Raw genomic sequence first — 15,733 nt, 5'->3', positions numbered from 1 at the left:
CTTCATACTACAATAGTTTTGACACTTAGTAATTTTTTGTACTATCTATGTTGGTTATCGTATTAAATGTTTTGGCACCGTTGCTTGAGAACTAAATCTAAATAATATCAGTTTTCCTACCTATGATCTGTTGTGTTCATTCTATACTTTGTTGCAAAATTTTAAACTGTTACAAATCAGGACAAGTCTGAATTATATAGATTTCAACAAGGTCCATTAAAGTGGTATCAGAGTAATGAACCTCCTGCCTTGTGGTTTTCTTCTTGAATGCACCAATACAACTGAGAACCGCGTGGAATATGGAAACCTCCACAAATTCCTGAGGGCAAAACAGTTTCAAAGGTCATTGGAGTACATCCACTGGTTGAAAGGGTTCCAAACACAGGAGAAGAGGCAAATAGAGAAGCAAGAGACAACCCCTAAGGGCTCTGATAGATGGACAAAGTCAGGTTGCTACTATTCTACGGCAAGTCACACAAGCAATACAGCAAATGAATATTGGGCCTAGACGACCCCAAAGCCATCACAGTGTGAGTGGGAGTGTTATTGGATCACCACATGGCAAAGAGACATTCACTCAAACTGCTGACAGATCTTTAATGTCGATTTTTACGGAGCAACCTGATGAGGTTGTTAATGCAGGAGTTGTAGGAGACATACATGAAGATGTCATGGCTAGACATGTTGAATGAGACTTGTTTCCAGAGAATGTTAAGGAGGTTTTAGGCTTTGTTCAATATATGAATCAGCGAAGGGAGATGACGGGAGCTAGATAAAGTAGGAGGCCCAGGACTCCTAATAGAGATTTAAAACATGCTACGAACAAGCTCTCATTATCAGTATTTGATGATAATGGAAAACTACAGCCAGGGCCTGGATACAAAAATTGGATACTTTCCTCACACTTAACCCATGTCTAAAACCAATGTAATCAAGTTTGCTACCATGCATTTAGAGGGCAAAGCTTATGACTGGAGGCACCATGGGTTAGTAACCCAAGATCATGGCATGATTATTTCATATGAAGAGTTTAGCAATAAATTGATAAGCAGGTTTCATAGAAAGGACATAAAGGTTTACTGCAAGGAATTAGCTCAGCTCAAGTACAATGGATCCTTAGATACCTACATTGATGAATTTCAGAGGATATCTATCATGGTCCTAGACATGATTGAAAACAGAAAAGTAGTGTTGTTCATGGAGGGAATGAGTGAGAGATTCAAGAAATTTGTCAAGGTGTTGAAACCAAGTACTTTACAAGATGCAATCAAGATGACACTTGATTTGGATAGCTCATCTTCAGCAGTTCAGCCTTCCAAAAATCCCTTCAAAGGATCCAAAACCCATGTGAAATCATCAAATCAGAATAAGGGTGACCCACCCAAAACTGATTTTGAGTCAAGAAACAAGCTAAGAAGGAGAAATTTATGTTTTAAATGCAAATAACCTTGGTCACCGGATCATAGGTGCAGAGGGAATGGCAAGGTTCGTTATATTGAAGTGGTTTTAGATAAGAAAATGATGGTAACAAATCTAATGACAGTGAGGAGGAGGATCTTCATGAGCAGCCCCAGTCAGGAAAGGTAGATAAACAAGTTCCAATTCAGCCACCTACAGTTGCTACCCTCTTTGGAGATATTATAGGTAGTCTTATTCATCTTAAGGGAGTACTCAAGGGGCAGCGAATAGTTTGCTTGGTGGATACAGGGCCTACATTTAACTTCATCAGCACTTCTATAACAGCAAAAAGAAAATTACAACGGGATACAGTTCTGCACTTTGATGTCAAGGTTGCTGGTGGAGGTCTTCTTAAGTGCTCAAGAATGGTTTCACAACTTGAAGTTAAGTTGGGTAGTTATAATTATTACGATAATAGAAGGCTTCTATTATTAATTAATGGTTATCTATTTGTAATCTATTGTAAATATTAGAATGTTTCCACTATTTAGTTAGGTTGTGGATAATTGTTTGCTTTCTATCAGGTAGAATAGAAAACTTCTATTCTTTACAATTGTTTCCTTAAAAAACATTGTTTCATTCTTTTGTATATATTGACCTCTCGGTCTCTATTAATATCAAACAAATATTTTCCAATTACTTTCTAATATGGTATCAGAGCCAATACTCTAAAAAAAATTCAAAAATAATTATATTTCTTGGTTGAAATTATCTGCCTTTTATTTTCAAAATTATTTCATGCATATTTGCTTCCAAAACCTCTGATTCGACTAGGGTTTTCTGTCAAAAAAATCGCACCATTTTGTCTATAACTCAATCTGCAACTCGTGCCCTTCTATTTGCAACTAGCGTGACTGAATCCTCTAAAACCGAGGGTTATTCTTTGTTGTTCGTGTGGAGGTTTGTTGGGCGCCATTCGCTGGAACTCACCCCAAATTATTCTGCTACTCATGTCCAAATTTCTCAAAAAATTGTGCATTTGTTTTATGGCCCGTTTTTTCCTTTTTGTAAAAAAAGTGGTTGTTTTTTGCCTATTTGGAGGCATCTAGGCTTTTTACAAACCTCTAATATTTACTCGCAACCAGATTTTGCAATTTTCTTTGCAATTCGTCATTTTCTAAGCTTTTTTGAAGCTGTTTTCTATTATCATGGATGAGCAAAAATCGCTCCAGGAATACCTGAACAAGATTCAGGAACTCTGTGATTAGTTGCTTGCCATTGGACACAAGATGGAGGAAGAGAACATTGTGGTCATCACCCTCAAAAGTTTGCTCAAGTCCTACTAGCATTTTATCGAGACTCTCAACATCACGTCTACTAGTGTTGATCCGAAGTTCAGAGATCTTTGCACACTTCTGCTTCGGCAAGATCGATGGAAACCACAATTCGGTAGTAGTTCTAACTCCACCTCCACAGAGCAAGTCTTTGTTGCTAAATCCTTTCAAAAGAATAAAGGCACGTCTCAACAGTCTCATCAGTAGAAGTCCCCTACTCTAGCTTTAGAGGGCTCCAACTTTAGAAGGCTCCTAGAAAAACATTCAATGCAACTATTGCCACAAAAGTTTGGTCACATGAAGGTTGAATGTCAAATATGCATAGCTACACAATCTAAACAATTGGATTCGCAACCCAAAGCAAACAATGCAAAGCACACTTAGCAGAACGAATCTACCTTTTACGCCTTGACTACTAAAAGAGTTGTAGATCATGTGAAGTCATTTGTTTAGTACATTGATGCAAGTGCCTCTCGTCATTTTACCCACCGCAGAGACTGGTTCACTTACTACCATCCTTATTCAAATTCTATTATTTTTGGTGGCTGAGAAGAGTACATTGTTGTCGGTAAAGGCAACATTCAGCTACAACCTACTGAAAGGAATCTCATTTTCCTCAATGTGTATTATGTTCCAGGGATGGAACTAAATCTACTCTCAGTCAATCAATTGTTGTGACACTCCCCACTATTTGATGTCACCTTCAGTTCACATCAATATACCATTACTGACAGGGAGACTCGATCTATTGTTGCAGTGGGTCTTTCAAATCATGGTCTTTTCCGACTTACTAACTCTAGTGATTCTTGGGACTTAGCTATGGTTGCTTGACAATCTTTTGTTAGCACACTTTGGCATCAGCAATATGGGTGCTTAAATGAGCATTATCTCTCTCAACTTGTTCAGGGAGAGCTTGTCCTCAAATTGCCAGATATTCAAACTCACTAGCTAGGAGTTTGTGATGCATGTCAAGCTAGGAAACAACATTGCACACCTTTCACCAATGGCGATTCATGGCAAGCTTCTCAAGTACTTCAACTTGTTCATGTTGATATCTGCGGCCCTGTGGCCACTCCTATTCTTGGGTCCAGGTATTGTCTGTTATTTGTTGATGATTTCAGTGGAAAAATGTGGGTATATTTTCTTAAAAAGAAATCAGATGCATATTGTATTTTAGAAGTTCAAACCTTTAGTTGAAAAAGAGTCTAGGAAATCTATTATTACTCTTAGGTCAGACCATGGGGGGGAATTTTGTTCTAATGAATCCTCTAGCTTCTTGGATATTCATGGCATCATGGATACACACCACAACAGAACAGTGTAGCTGAACATTGGAACAAAAGAATCACCGAGATGGCTAGAGCCATGCTCAAACACAGACATGTTCCGAAGAAGTTTTGGGCAGAAGCAATTAACACTGTAGTTTATCTTTTGAACTGGTCACCCACACTAGCGGTCAAAAGTAAGACTCTGAAAGAGGCCTGGTCAAGTCGCAAGTCTAGAATTAGTCACCTGAAGGTTTTTGGCTCTCTTACTTTTGTTTGGATCCCTTATGCGTCACGCACTAAGTTGGATGCCAAGAGTCAAAAACTCATGCTTGTTGGATGCAACAGTCTTCACAAAGCCTATCGCTTGATCAACACTAAAACATCTCATCTCCTATACAGCCGTGATGTAGTCTTTTATGAGCATCAAGGGTCATTCATGCCTGTTTCTCCTGTTCCTAATCCAGCAAATCAGCCTATGAAGGCTCATGATTTGGGAGTTTGACTTCCATTAGGTTCACCTGATGGGAGGTCTCCAATAGCTCCTATAGCTCCAACTACACCAGTAATCCATGCACAACCAACTCTAGCTTCTCTTATAGGATCACCCAGATTTGTAGATATTTTACCTAAGTTTGATCCATATTCTTCTAATGAGGAACATAATCATAGAGAATCTATGGATAGTAATGTTGGTCATTCTCATCTTAGGCCTAAGTGGTGGACTAAGACACTTGTTGATCTTCGTGATGATAAGCTCATCGATGGGAGAATAACTCGAAAAAATAGCAAACCTACAAAGTCAACTAATTTTTCTCTTATGACCAACATCACAATGTGTTTGAACCCCAAACATATTCCAAGGCTAAAGGAATTCCAGAGTGGGAACAGCCTATGACCTCTGAACATCAGAGCTAGCTAAAGAATAACACCTGGGTCCTTTCTGATCTTCCATCAACGAAGAAACCCATTAGCTGCAAATGGGTTTACAAAATCAAATACAAATTTGATTGTACTTTGGATAAGTACAAAGCTCGTTTAGTTGCAAAGGGCTTTTCTCAACGTCAAGGAAACCTTTGCTCCTACTACAAAGTAGAGCACAATCATATTAGTCCAAATCATGGTACAACAGTTTCGTTGGAAGGTCCAGCAGACGGACATCGTGAGTGTTTTCTTGAATGGTGACCTACAAGAAGAGGTTTACATGATGCAACCTCCTGATTTCAAAGTTACTAGTAAAGAACATCAAGTTCTCATATTAGTGAAAGCTCTCTATGGCTTGAAGCTAGCCCCTCAGGCTTGGTGGTACATGAAAATTGACAAGTACCTCAGTGATCAAGGCTTCCAGGGGAAGTTTTTCAGACTCAAATTTGTACATCAAGACTACTGACAGTAACATCATCCTTCTGGTTATTTATGTGGATAATTTGATCATCACTAGCAGTTTGGCATCTTTGATTCAGGGAATCAAATAGAATTTATGGCAATCTTTTGATATGACTAACCTTGGGCTCATGCATTAGTGCCTAGGTGTTGAGGATTGGCAACAGTTTTCCAGTATATTCATCTCTTAGTCTAAATATGTCAGGGCTCTATTAGACAAATTTTGTATGCAAGATTGCAAGCCTGCAACTACACCTATGGAGAAAGGTCTCAAGTTATCAGCCAACTCTGATTCTCCTCCCCTTGATGATACTACATACAGGCAACTAGTAGGCAACCTCATCTACGTCTTTGCTACTAGGCCTGATATCAACTTTGCAATCAGCTTCATCTCCCACATTATAACAGCTGCCAAGGCTAGTCATTGGATAGCAGCAAAGCGTGTGCTTCGTTATGTGAAGGCACTTTAGATTATCGACTTCTTTACTCTTCAAGTTCTAATCTTAGAGTTAGTGGGTTCACATATTCAAACTGGGAAGGCTCTATTAATGATAAAAAGTCAACTTTTGGATACATGTTCAATTTGGGATCCGGTGCCGTCGCATGTATCAATAAGAAGCAATAGGCAGTTTCTCTCTCCTCCATCAAAGTTGAATACAGAGGAGCAGTTAAGACAGGTTGTGAAATTGTTTGGCTTCATCGAATGCTTGGGGATATGCAAATGTCATTATCAAATTAGCATGGAATCTAGTCTTCCGAGAACAAACCAAGCATGAGCATGTGGATGTTTGTTATCACTACATGCGACAGTTGGTTGAAGATGGGACAATAGACTTGTAATATGTTTCTACAACGGATCACACTACAAACATTCTCAACAAGCCTCTTCGTCCTGATAAGTTTGTCAAATTTAGAGGATTGCTTGGTGTTGTGGATAGATTAACCATTAAGGGAGGGCATTAATATAACAGTTAGCTTCCATTATTAGTTAATGGTTATCTATTTGTAATCTATTGTAAGTATTAGAATGTTTCTAATATTCAATTAAGTTGTAGACAATTGTTTGTTTACAATCAGCTAGAACAAGAAGTTTCTATTCTTTACGATTGTTTCCTAAGGAAACATCATTTTATTCTTTTGCATAAATTGACCTCTCGGTCTCTGATTATATCAAGCAAATATTTTCCAATTACTTCATAATAATAATAATCTTGAACCAAATTTTTATGTGATTGAGTTAGGTGGAATGGATGTCACTTTGGGTTTGCAGTGGCTCCAAACTCTTGGTAGGTACACCACTGATCATAATCGAAGACAGATTGAGTTTATGGAAGGTGACTAGCAAGTCATCCTCAGAGCTATGACTAGTAGGGGTCCCAAGATTGTTTTAGCTCATAGGATGGAATCCATTTTGAGACACGAGGACACTAAGTGGGCAGCACATTGTTTTATCTCCACCAAGTTTGATTCAAACTTGGGACAGCAGCATCACATTAATATTCAAGTTGTGTTAGACAAACTCAAGGGAGTTTTGGTGATATCCCTTCAAGTATACCTCCTGATTGTGGGTTTGAGCATGTGATAGAGTTGGAAGAAGGAGCTAAGCTAGTTATTACGACACCATATCGTCATCAAAGGCACTATAAGCAGAGATGGAGCAAACTATTCAGGAGTTACTCGACATGGGACATATAAGGCCGAGCTCATGTCTATTAGCTTCATCTGTGGTGTTGGTCAAGAAAAAGAATGGGACTTTGCGTATGTGTATAGACTGTAGGGCATTGAACAAGAGGACTATTAAGAATAGGTATCCTATACCCCCGTATTAATGAGCTTTTAGAGGAGTTGAATGGAATTGTCTACTTTTCAAAGATTGAACTCTGTTCTGGTTACCGTCAAATTAAGGTTTGTGAGGAGGATGTGCATAAGACAGCATTCAAGTGTCACTATGGGCACTATGAGTTTTTGGTGATCTTTTTGGGCTCACAAATGCTCCTGCTACATTCCAGTCATACATGAATCACAAATTTAATAAGCAATTGCTTAAGTTTGCTCTAGTATTATTTGATGATATTCTGATTTTTAGCAAGACATGAGAGGAACACTTGCAACATTTGGAGGTCCTTGGAATTATGGAGCAGCACTCATTATTTGCTAAAGAATCCAAATGCAAGTTTGGATTAATAGAGATTTTGTATCTAGGGCACGTGATCGGTGCCAATAGAGTTAAAGTGCATTAGAAAAAGATTCAGGGTATACTAGATTGGCCACCATTGAAGAATGTGTCAGATTTGAGATGCTTCCTTGCATTGTGTTCTTACTTGTTACCCAAGTTTCAGTTCATATCTTTTGCTTTAGGGTTTTTTGAGTCAAGTCAAGTATCAATGTCTTAAGTCTAGGTCTAGATTGTCCATAGGATGGCCTTTCTTCTCATCATTCCTTTGAGTTAACCTAATATGGGGAATCATATGAGCAATGCATCAATCCAAAGCTAGGTGATTGGGGTTTGGGAGATTTTTATGTGTCATCCCAATGAGAAGGTCTAGATCTTTTATTGATTTGTTCCTAACCATGATAAAGACAAAGATTCAACGTTACGTTATGGTTTCCATGAAAGACATTGCAGATGAGCAAGATCAGTGAGTAGAAGAAGCAGTTCATGCAGAAGAAAACATTCAAAACCCTCCTGGAGTCAAAATATGAAGATAAGCAAATACACATCATCGAACGATTCAGATGCGATCATAATAAGCTACATGGTGAAGAAAAGTCAAATGAATGAAAGAATGCATGCCATTGGCCAATTGACAAGTCAAATGGTTTAGAAGACCAAATCCAAATCATTGATAAAGACTAGATCAACGGATGATGTTTTAATGATGGAAATATAAGTATTCAATGATGCATCCCGTTGACCGTCAAATCGAAAACGATCTATGCTTGTCGCTATATCGCTATAAAAAGTCACACGAAGAATAACTCAAGCGACATAACAACGATGTGACACGTAGAACAAGTGGACCCACACTGCAAAACAAAAAGGATAGTTAAGGCATTTCTGAATCTTAACCATCCAATACTGGAAATCTATGGTTATCGCATGGTTGTTGATGATTAACACAAACCCTAGGTTAAGGTCATGACTAAGCGAAAGGAAACAATCACACCATCGTGGTCAAGTTAAGGTAACTCATGGTCAAAAATTGTGATAGAGAGAAAACACAGAAATCGCATGGTCGCGGGTTAAGAAAAGGCAATTAAGTTGAATGTTGCGAAATCACGATCATGGTTAATGAACAACTGTCACCAAGTCGCCACGGTTAATGAAATAAAGACATTCTATGTTATGAGCCAATGAAAAGGTTAATGTTGGACTCTCCAAGCAATGAAATCGTTCCACCTGTCTCCCACGACATGCATCGTTAGAAAGTGGACCCACAAAGCAAAGTAAACAAAGGGTTAAATGTCTTTTATCACTACTGTTAGATCAGAAAAAGATCTACGTTTGTCGCTACGTCGCTATGTAAAGTTGCTCAATTGTTATTCATAGCAACATAACGATAATTCAACATGTGTACAAAAAGGGACCCACGAAGGAAGTTACAAAGGAAGGGTTATAATGTTTTAATCATGATCGTTGGTTTAAGATCGACGATCCAAATTCAAAACTGCAATGACCATTGGAATATGAATAATAAAAGCATGCGTGAAACAATAGAATATGAAGAAAACAACGATTTTCCGCAGGATTCATAAGATTGCATGAAGCTGAATAGTCATCGAGTGTTTCCAAAAGTACTATGAATTCATAATCATTGATGGAAAGAATGCCACGTGTTTATATCATTAGATGATTTCATATTTTATTCTCTTTTCTATTTTGTGACTGTTGCTCTGTTGAACTGAGAGATGACAGAAAACTATAAATGTAACCTCATTTGACAATACAAAAGTCGGCAAACTTGATGGTGAATTGGTCTGTAATTCCATTTACCCTATCTACTTGTCATGTTTTGTTGACCATGCATAGATCAATTCTGCATTAAGAGTTGAAAGACAATCATATGTGATTCTATGATAATCATATGGATTTTATTTTATTTTGGTAATTATAGTGAAGGTGATTCCATTTACTTTCTTCATATATGGTTATGTTTTTTCTCTTGTTAATTTCATATCATGTTAGATAGTTTCATTGAGAAATGAAAGATAAATGTGTATGAATCTATTAGTTATTGGTTGGATTACATTTCATTCAAGGCTTATAGTGAAAGCAATTCCATTTGCCCTCATGTGCATATCTCTTCATTCCTCTTCTGCATTTAGAATAGAAGTAAGGGTTAGAAATCTCAAGATAATCTACTACAGTCATTCCATTGGGTGTGATAGGTTATTCAAATCCATCTTGCCTGAATTGTTTGTGCCTACAAACAATTTGGTTATCCTTTACTGCTCTCAGGTTAAAAGCTTATAATGTCAAAACTTCTGATCTTATAAAAACATATTCATTACATATCATTGCAAATCATAGGAAGTTGTACCTAATAACTCAGAGGGCAATGATAGAATATATACACTGACCCATTTGTTGGTAAACATCCTTTTGTCTCTCCAAAACATTGGGTATCAAAGAGTTGTTATAAAATCTAATAGGAGGACAAATTATTAACCAACACTACTACAGGAGGTTTGTGAAGGGATTCTCACAACTTGCAACACCTCTTACAAATCTCACGAGGGCTTGGGCTTCCAAATGGTCTATAGATTTGGAAGTGATATTTGATAAAGTCAAGAGGGTGATGAGCACATGTCCAGTGCTAGCACTACCCGATTTCACCAAAGCATTCGTCTTGGAGTGTGATGCATCAGGCGATGGGATTGCGGCAGTACTCATGCACGATAGCATCTTATTGCTTATGAAAGTAGGAAACTAAAAGATCATAAGAAATTGAACTCCACCTATGACAAGGAGATGTTAGCTATCATGCACACCCTAGCCAAATTCAGACAGTACTTGGTGGATGAATGTTTTGTGGTGAGGACAAATTACAATAGTTTACATTTTTCTTGGCCCAAAAGGAGTTGAATGAAAGGCAACAAAAATGGATCAGCAGGATCTAGGCTTATGACTTTGACATTAAGTACATCAAAGGGAAGAACAACGTAGTTGTTGATGCTTTGTCCAAGAGACCAGTTAATGTCACTTGTTGTTCTATGTCAAAATTTCGGCTGATTGGAAGTCTCAACTACTAGTTAAATATTCCAAAAACACCTTCGCTTGCAAGGTTATTGAAGTGTAGATTCAGGATGATAGGTATAGGTTAATGGATGATATTATTTATTACAAAAAGAGAACTTACTTGGTTCCCAAGTCCAAACCAAAAGAGTAGATTATGCATGCAATTCATGCCAACCTTACAGTATGACATATTGGGTGCTTTAAAGACCTACGAGCAAATACGTGAGAGGTTCACATAAAAGGGTCTTAAAGATGATGTTCTCCATCATGTTACAGAGTGCTTACCTTGCCAATAGAATAAATCCAAACATGTACACCCCACTGGTTTATTGCCCTTGCTGATTCCGGAGCACAAGTATGAGAGTATATTCATGGACTTCATCACAGGTCTTCTAAAGGTTCAAGGCAAAGACAATATTTTTGTGGTGGTAGACAGGCTGACCAAATAAGCACATTTCTTTGCAGTAGCAACCGATTGGTCAGCCTCACAAGTAGCAGGTTTATTCTTCAGAGAGATCTTTTGACTGCATGGCCTACCCAAGACCATTATTAGTGACAGGGATAGTAAGTTCCTTAGCATGTTTTGGCAGGAACTTTTCAAACTTGCAGAAAGTCAGCTTACGACCAACACTAGTTACCATCCACCAACGGATGGTCAAACAGAGATAGTAAATAAGTGGATAGAGGGGTACCTTCAAAATTACATTTCTAGGCAGCATCAAGCAAGGGTCAAATGGTTGTATTTGGGTGAATATTGTTACAATTCTACTTATCACATGACTATTGGTATGTCACCATTCAAAGCACTTTATGGGTATGAACCTTTCTCTTTTGTGGATTCGGCCTTAGCAGATAGTCGGACTCCTTTGATACGAGATTGGTTACAAGAATAGCAGGACATTCTATCCGCCCTCAAAGAAGATATGCAATAGCCTCATAATCAACAGAAGATTTATGCTGATCAGCACCGAACAGAGAGAGTTTTTGAGGTTAAGGAGATGGTGGTTTTATGGCTCCAACCTTATAGGCAGAGTTCGTTGAAAAAGAAGGGTTCCAAAAAACTCAGGCCTAGATTTTATGAGCCTTACAAGGTAACAAGGAAAATTGGGAAAGTTGCATGAGTTGGAGCTGCCAACAGACAAAAGAATTCATAATATATTCCATGTCTCTTGTCTAAAAAGAGCCTTGGGGCAACATGTTACCACTTTACCAGCGCTACCCCTACTTGATGAAGAGGGTAAATTGGAACTAGTGCCTGCAGAAGTGTTGGACACTAGGGAAAGGCAACTAAGAAGGAGAGTCACTAAAGAATATCTGATTAAATGAGCCAACTTGTCAATTGATGATGCAAATTGGGAAGGTGATCAGATTCTGCAGCACCCAGCTCTTCGATTGCTTGGGGACAAGCAATCCCAGGAAGGGAGGATTGTCATGTCCCCACCATCCAATTGATTTGCCTTGGGTGACGCTTAGCCTATCCCACACCCCGATATGCCTAAGCCCTATAAAAAAGGGTGATTTGAGCATGGAAGTAAAAATAACTTTAAAATATTTTAAGTCCACCTCATTGCACTTCATTCTTCCCCTGTGTCAAATGTGGAGATCCCTGCTTGAGTGGCCTTGGTCAATTGATGTTCCTGCATACTTGCAGATGCATTACCAACTTTCGTCATTGATGGTGCAATGCTCGTAATGGGGGATGTAACACTTCTTTGCTCTGTGGCAAGACTAGTGATAAGGGATTTGTTTGGTGAGGAGAGGGGATGCGAACAATTCAGAGATTTTCTTCTGCAAGGTAATCTGGTATCCCATGGAAGGACGAAATCCCTTACCTATCATGCTGGGAATAGGATGTAACCCCTAGTCTTCTCTCTTCCGTACTTCAGGCTCAATTCCTTCGTATAATTCTCAGTAGTGTTTCTCCAGGTTGGCAAGTGTGTGGGAATCAATCTGGTGTAGGAGCACCTAGCCATAATATAATTACATGATATCATAATGGATATTTTAAAGATTTGTTTTCATTCATATATGTTTCAATGTCATTCTATGGAATCCAATTGAAAAGGAAAGTTGTAACAAAAATGTAATGTTGTCCACATTGTTATAGTTAAGGTCCCAATTGGTTTAATATATCGAAAGTTGTAAAATGACCCTTAAAAGGATAATAACCATGTAAAAGGTTACTAAATGGTCATTTCAATATGTCTTTAATTTTTATGCAAAGTCATGGCATCACATTTGTCAAAAGTCTTAGAAGTTGTCAAGAAGGTGAAGAGTTGCAAAAATCCATGTACAACCTGAAAATGATGTATTATTGATATGGTAGAGTGGGAAAATGAATAATCCTTCCATTGCTTTTGATTTGAGTTTATTTCATACAGATTTGAGAAAGTTATGAGCATTCTATGGATGACAGTTTTTTCAGATTTTCAAATTACAGTCATATTGAAGCAACATGTACGGATGTTTAATTGTTGTTTCAAGGGATGAAACTTATATTTTTGACAAGAGGAATGAATCAGCTTTCTAATGAAATTGATTTGGTAGATTTTTGTTAATTTTGTATAAGTTATGACCGTTTTAGTGAAAACTAGTTTTTAACCATCTTTAAAGGAGTTACAGAAAATGGGTCTCAGTGTAGAGACCATAACTTTGGATTCTACCGTTGGATGTTTCTGAGTTTTGGATATGTTGTTGAAAACCTAATGGCACCTAATGTGGACAGTTGGATTGAAAAAATAAGATTTTCTTAAAAAGTTATGAATCTTTGTATGCAGGCCTGTCTCGAATGGCAGAATTGAAATCTATGTTTTCAAGATTGATTTGTTATTTGATGATGGCTGATTGTATTGAGAAAAATGTATTGATGCCTCTAGAATATTGAATAAATTGTACTTATGATGGAACTCCATGACTGATTGGGGGGTTCTTGAAGATTTGTGAAGATGCTCTGCATCACAATCACAGTCTACGTAGCACCAATAGTCACGGGCATTGTGCAAGGATTGCAGACATGTTCAGGATGATCAGTATCTGATCAGTGTCAGCAAGTGAGATAGAGTGTGCGGACACGTTTTCCTGATTAGAGTGGTATCGTGCATGTTTTTTGTTCTCGGTGCAAACCATATTCAAATTGCATGCTACAGGAGTGTGTGCGGGAGATGCCTATCTGTGTGCGGGAGATGTCTATCTGGTATGCTCTCACATGAGTCTCGGTAACCTCTTCAGATTTCCATCATAGCTTTGCTATGGGTCTGGTAAACTCAATCAATTCATGTAGCAGTTGTGTCTTTGCGAACAGATCATTCATCACTTGAGCTATAGTGTTTGTAAGTTTCGTATAATAGGAAAGGTCTTCATACTGCAATAGTTTTGACACTTAGTAATTTTCTGTTCTCTCTCTGTTGGTTATCGTATTAAATGTTTTAGCACTGCTGTTTGAGAACTAAATCTAAACAATACCAGTTTTCCTACCTATGATCTGTTGTGTTCATTTTATACTCTGTTGCAAAATTTAAACTGTTACGAATCAGGAGAAATCTGAATTATATAGTAGATTTCAACAAGGTCCATTACAACTCTGCCAACAACAAATACGGTAGTCTTCGAATGAAAAAAATAATTTAAATCTTTATAAAACAAGTTATACGTTTGGTAGACAAAATTATATGAATTTTAACATATAACCCAAAAAATAGAAGGGGTTTCAGTTCTTGGAGTTTTCGATCAGATGCAAATGGGAATACTTTAACATAAACGATCAAAAGAGTAAGGTTTTCAACGGGAACAAACCAGATTCTGTGTCAACACGATCGGGTTGCTTTAGGTTCATGTCTCCCTCGGTGCTTTCGCCTAAATGATCAACATTGAAAGGGCTCGAAGAGGATACTGAGAACAAATCATCTGCTTTCTGCGACAGATAAATGTCAGTGCTCCATTTGTTTCTTACTCCTCCTCGGTTGCTCTTCGAATAAGCTGCGCTCAAATTATCTGTTTTGCTGGCATAAACCCTACTTCTTCCAAAAGATGAGAAATAACAACAATATTTAATTTTGGGAGCCGTCGCAGGCTTCAAAATGCAATGCCTAACAAACGCAACAGAAGAAAAAGACAATGGCCGGCTGTGGAGACCCTTGAAGTTGAGCACAACAAAGCACTCCATTTTTTAAATAAAATGTCAAAAAATGCTAGGATTCCACTGAAAATCTAGAAGTAATGCAGCTGGAACACTGTTCTCCCGGATTTCGGTGTTGCGTTTTGCCCCGCTGTACATACAATAAACTCGACCTTAGTTGCACCAACAGAGACCGCCATAATTTTTTTTTAACACCGAGCTCCGCCGCGTTCGTAAGCATAAAGATAAAGCTCCAGAATAAAGAGAATAATCAACTTTTTCTCATATTTACGCGAAATTACGACGCCGATACTGAAGTTGTCTAACCTCAAGATTCAATATATGAGAACCAATGCAGATGATCAGAAGATATCTGTCCGCTCATTCTCCATTTTCTCCCCCATTTCAATCAGTCGGGGAACCCGGCTTGACACTGGAATGATTTGATTTTTGTGTGCACTTAGGCCCCGTTTGGTTACGGGAATACCGGGCGCGGAATAGGGTTTTCAGCGCCAAAACCGGGTTATGGAAGAAAACGGTGGCGTTTGGTTCATCAAATGCATAATCCGGTTTCGGGTTTCGTCTGCTAATTTCGTTCAAAAATTGGAAGAAATTTCTTCCAAGAAATAGGTGGAAGTTGAAATGAAAACCAGGTTTTGGGTTTTTATGAATGCGTTTGAATAAATCGTTGGGTCCGTCGAATCCGCCTTAGGTTTTTGGAAGAACAAATTGGATTTTTTGGAAGACGACGGTTGTATTGTTTTCGTGCTCTGTTGTGCGAAGGCGAGAGTTTTTGGTTTGCTGCGTTTGTTGGGCTTGTGGGTTTTTTGTGGCCGTGGTTTGCAAGGGTTTCTGGTTTGTGGGTTTTCTGTGCCCGTGGTTTCCTGTGGCCGTGGCATTTTCTGTGATTTCTCTTCTCCACTTTGAACAGCGGCGGCGGTAAACGGTTCTCCTCTCACACCCACCTTTGCATACTGGATTTTTTTAAGTTTTTTTGATT

General features: G+C 38.3%; 1 protein-coding gene across 1 annotated transcript in view; it reads right to left on the bottom strand.

The window, feature by feature from the left end:
• Window positions 1–15,168, bottom strand: part of LOC149561809 (phosphoribosylamine--glycine ligase-like) — an 89,901-nt gene extending 74,733 nt beyond the window's left edge. The window contains exon 1 of the mRNA XM_089825333.1: window positions 14,412–15,168. Coding sequence (XP_089681459.1) covers window positions 14,412–14,781 — 370 coding nt within the window. The 5' untranslated portion in view covers window positions 14,782–15,168. The remainder of the gene's footprint in view (window positions 1–14,411) is intronic.
• Between the last annotated feature and the right edge of the window lie 565 nt (window positions 15,169–15,733).

Source organism: Cupressus sempervirens, chromosome 4 (genome assembly GCF_028749045.1).
Source record: "Cupressus sempervirens isolate cs-2001-9-10 chromosome 4, ASM2874904v1, whole genome shotgun sequence".
NCBI lineage: Eukaryota > Viridiplantae > Streptophyta > Pinopsida > Cupressales > Cupressaceae > Cupressus > Cupressus sempervirens.
This window is presented reverse-complemented; position numbering and strand designations above follow the sequence as displayed.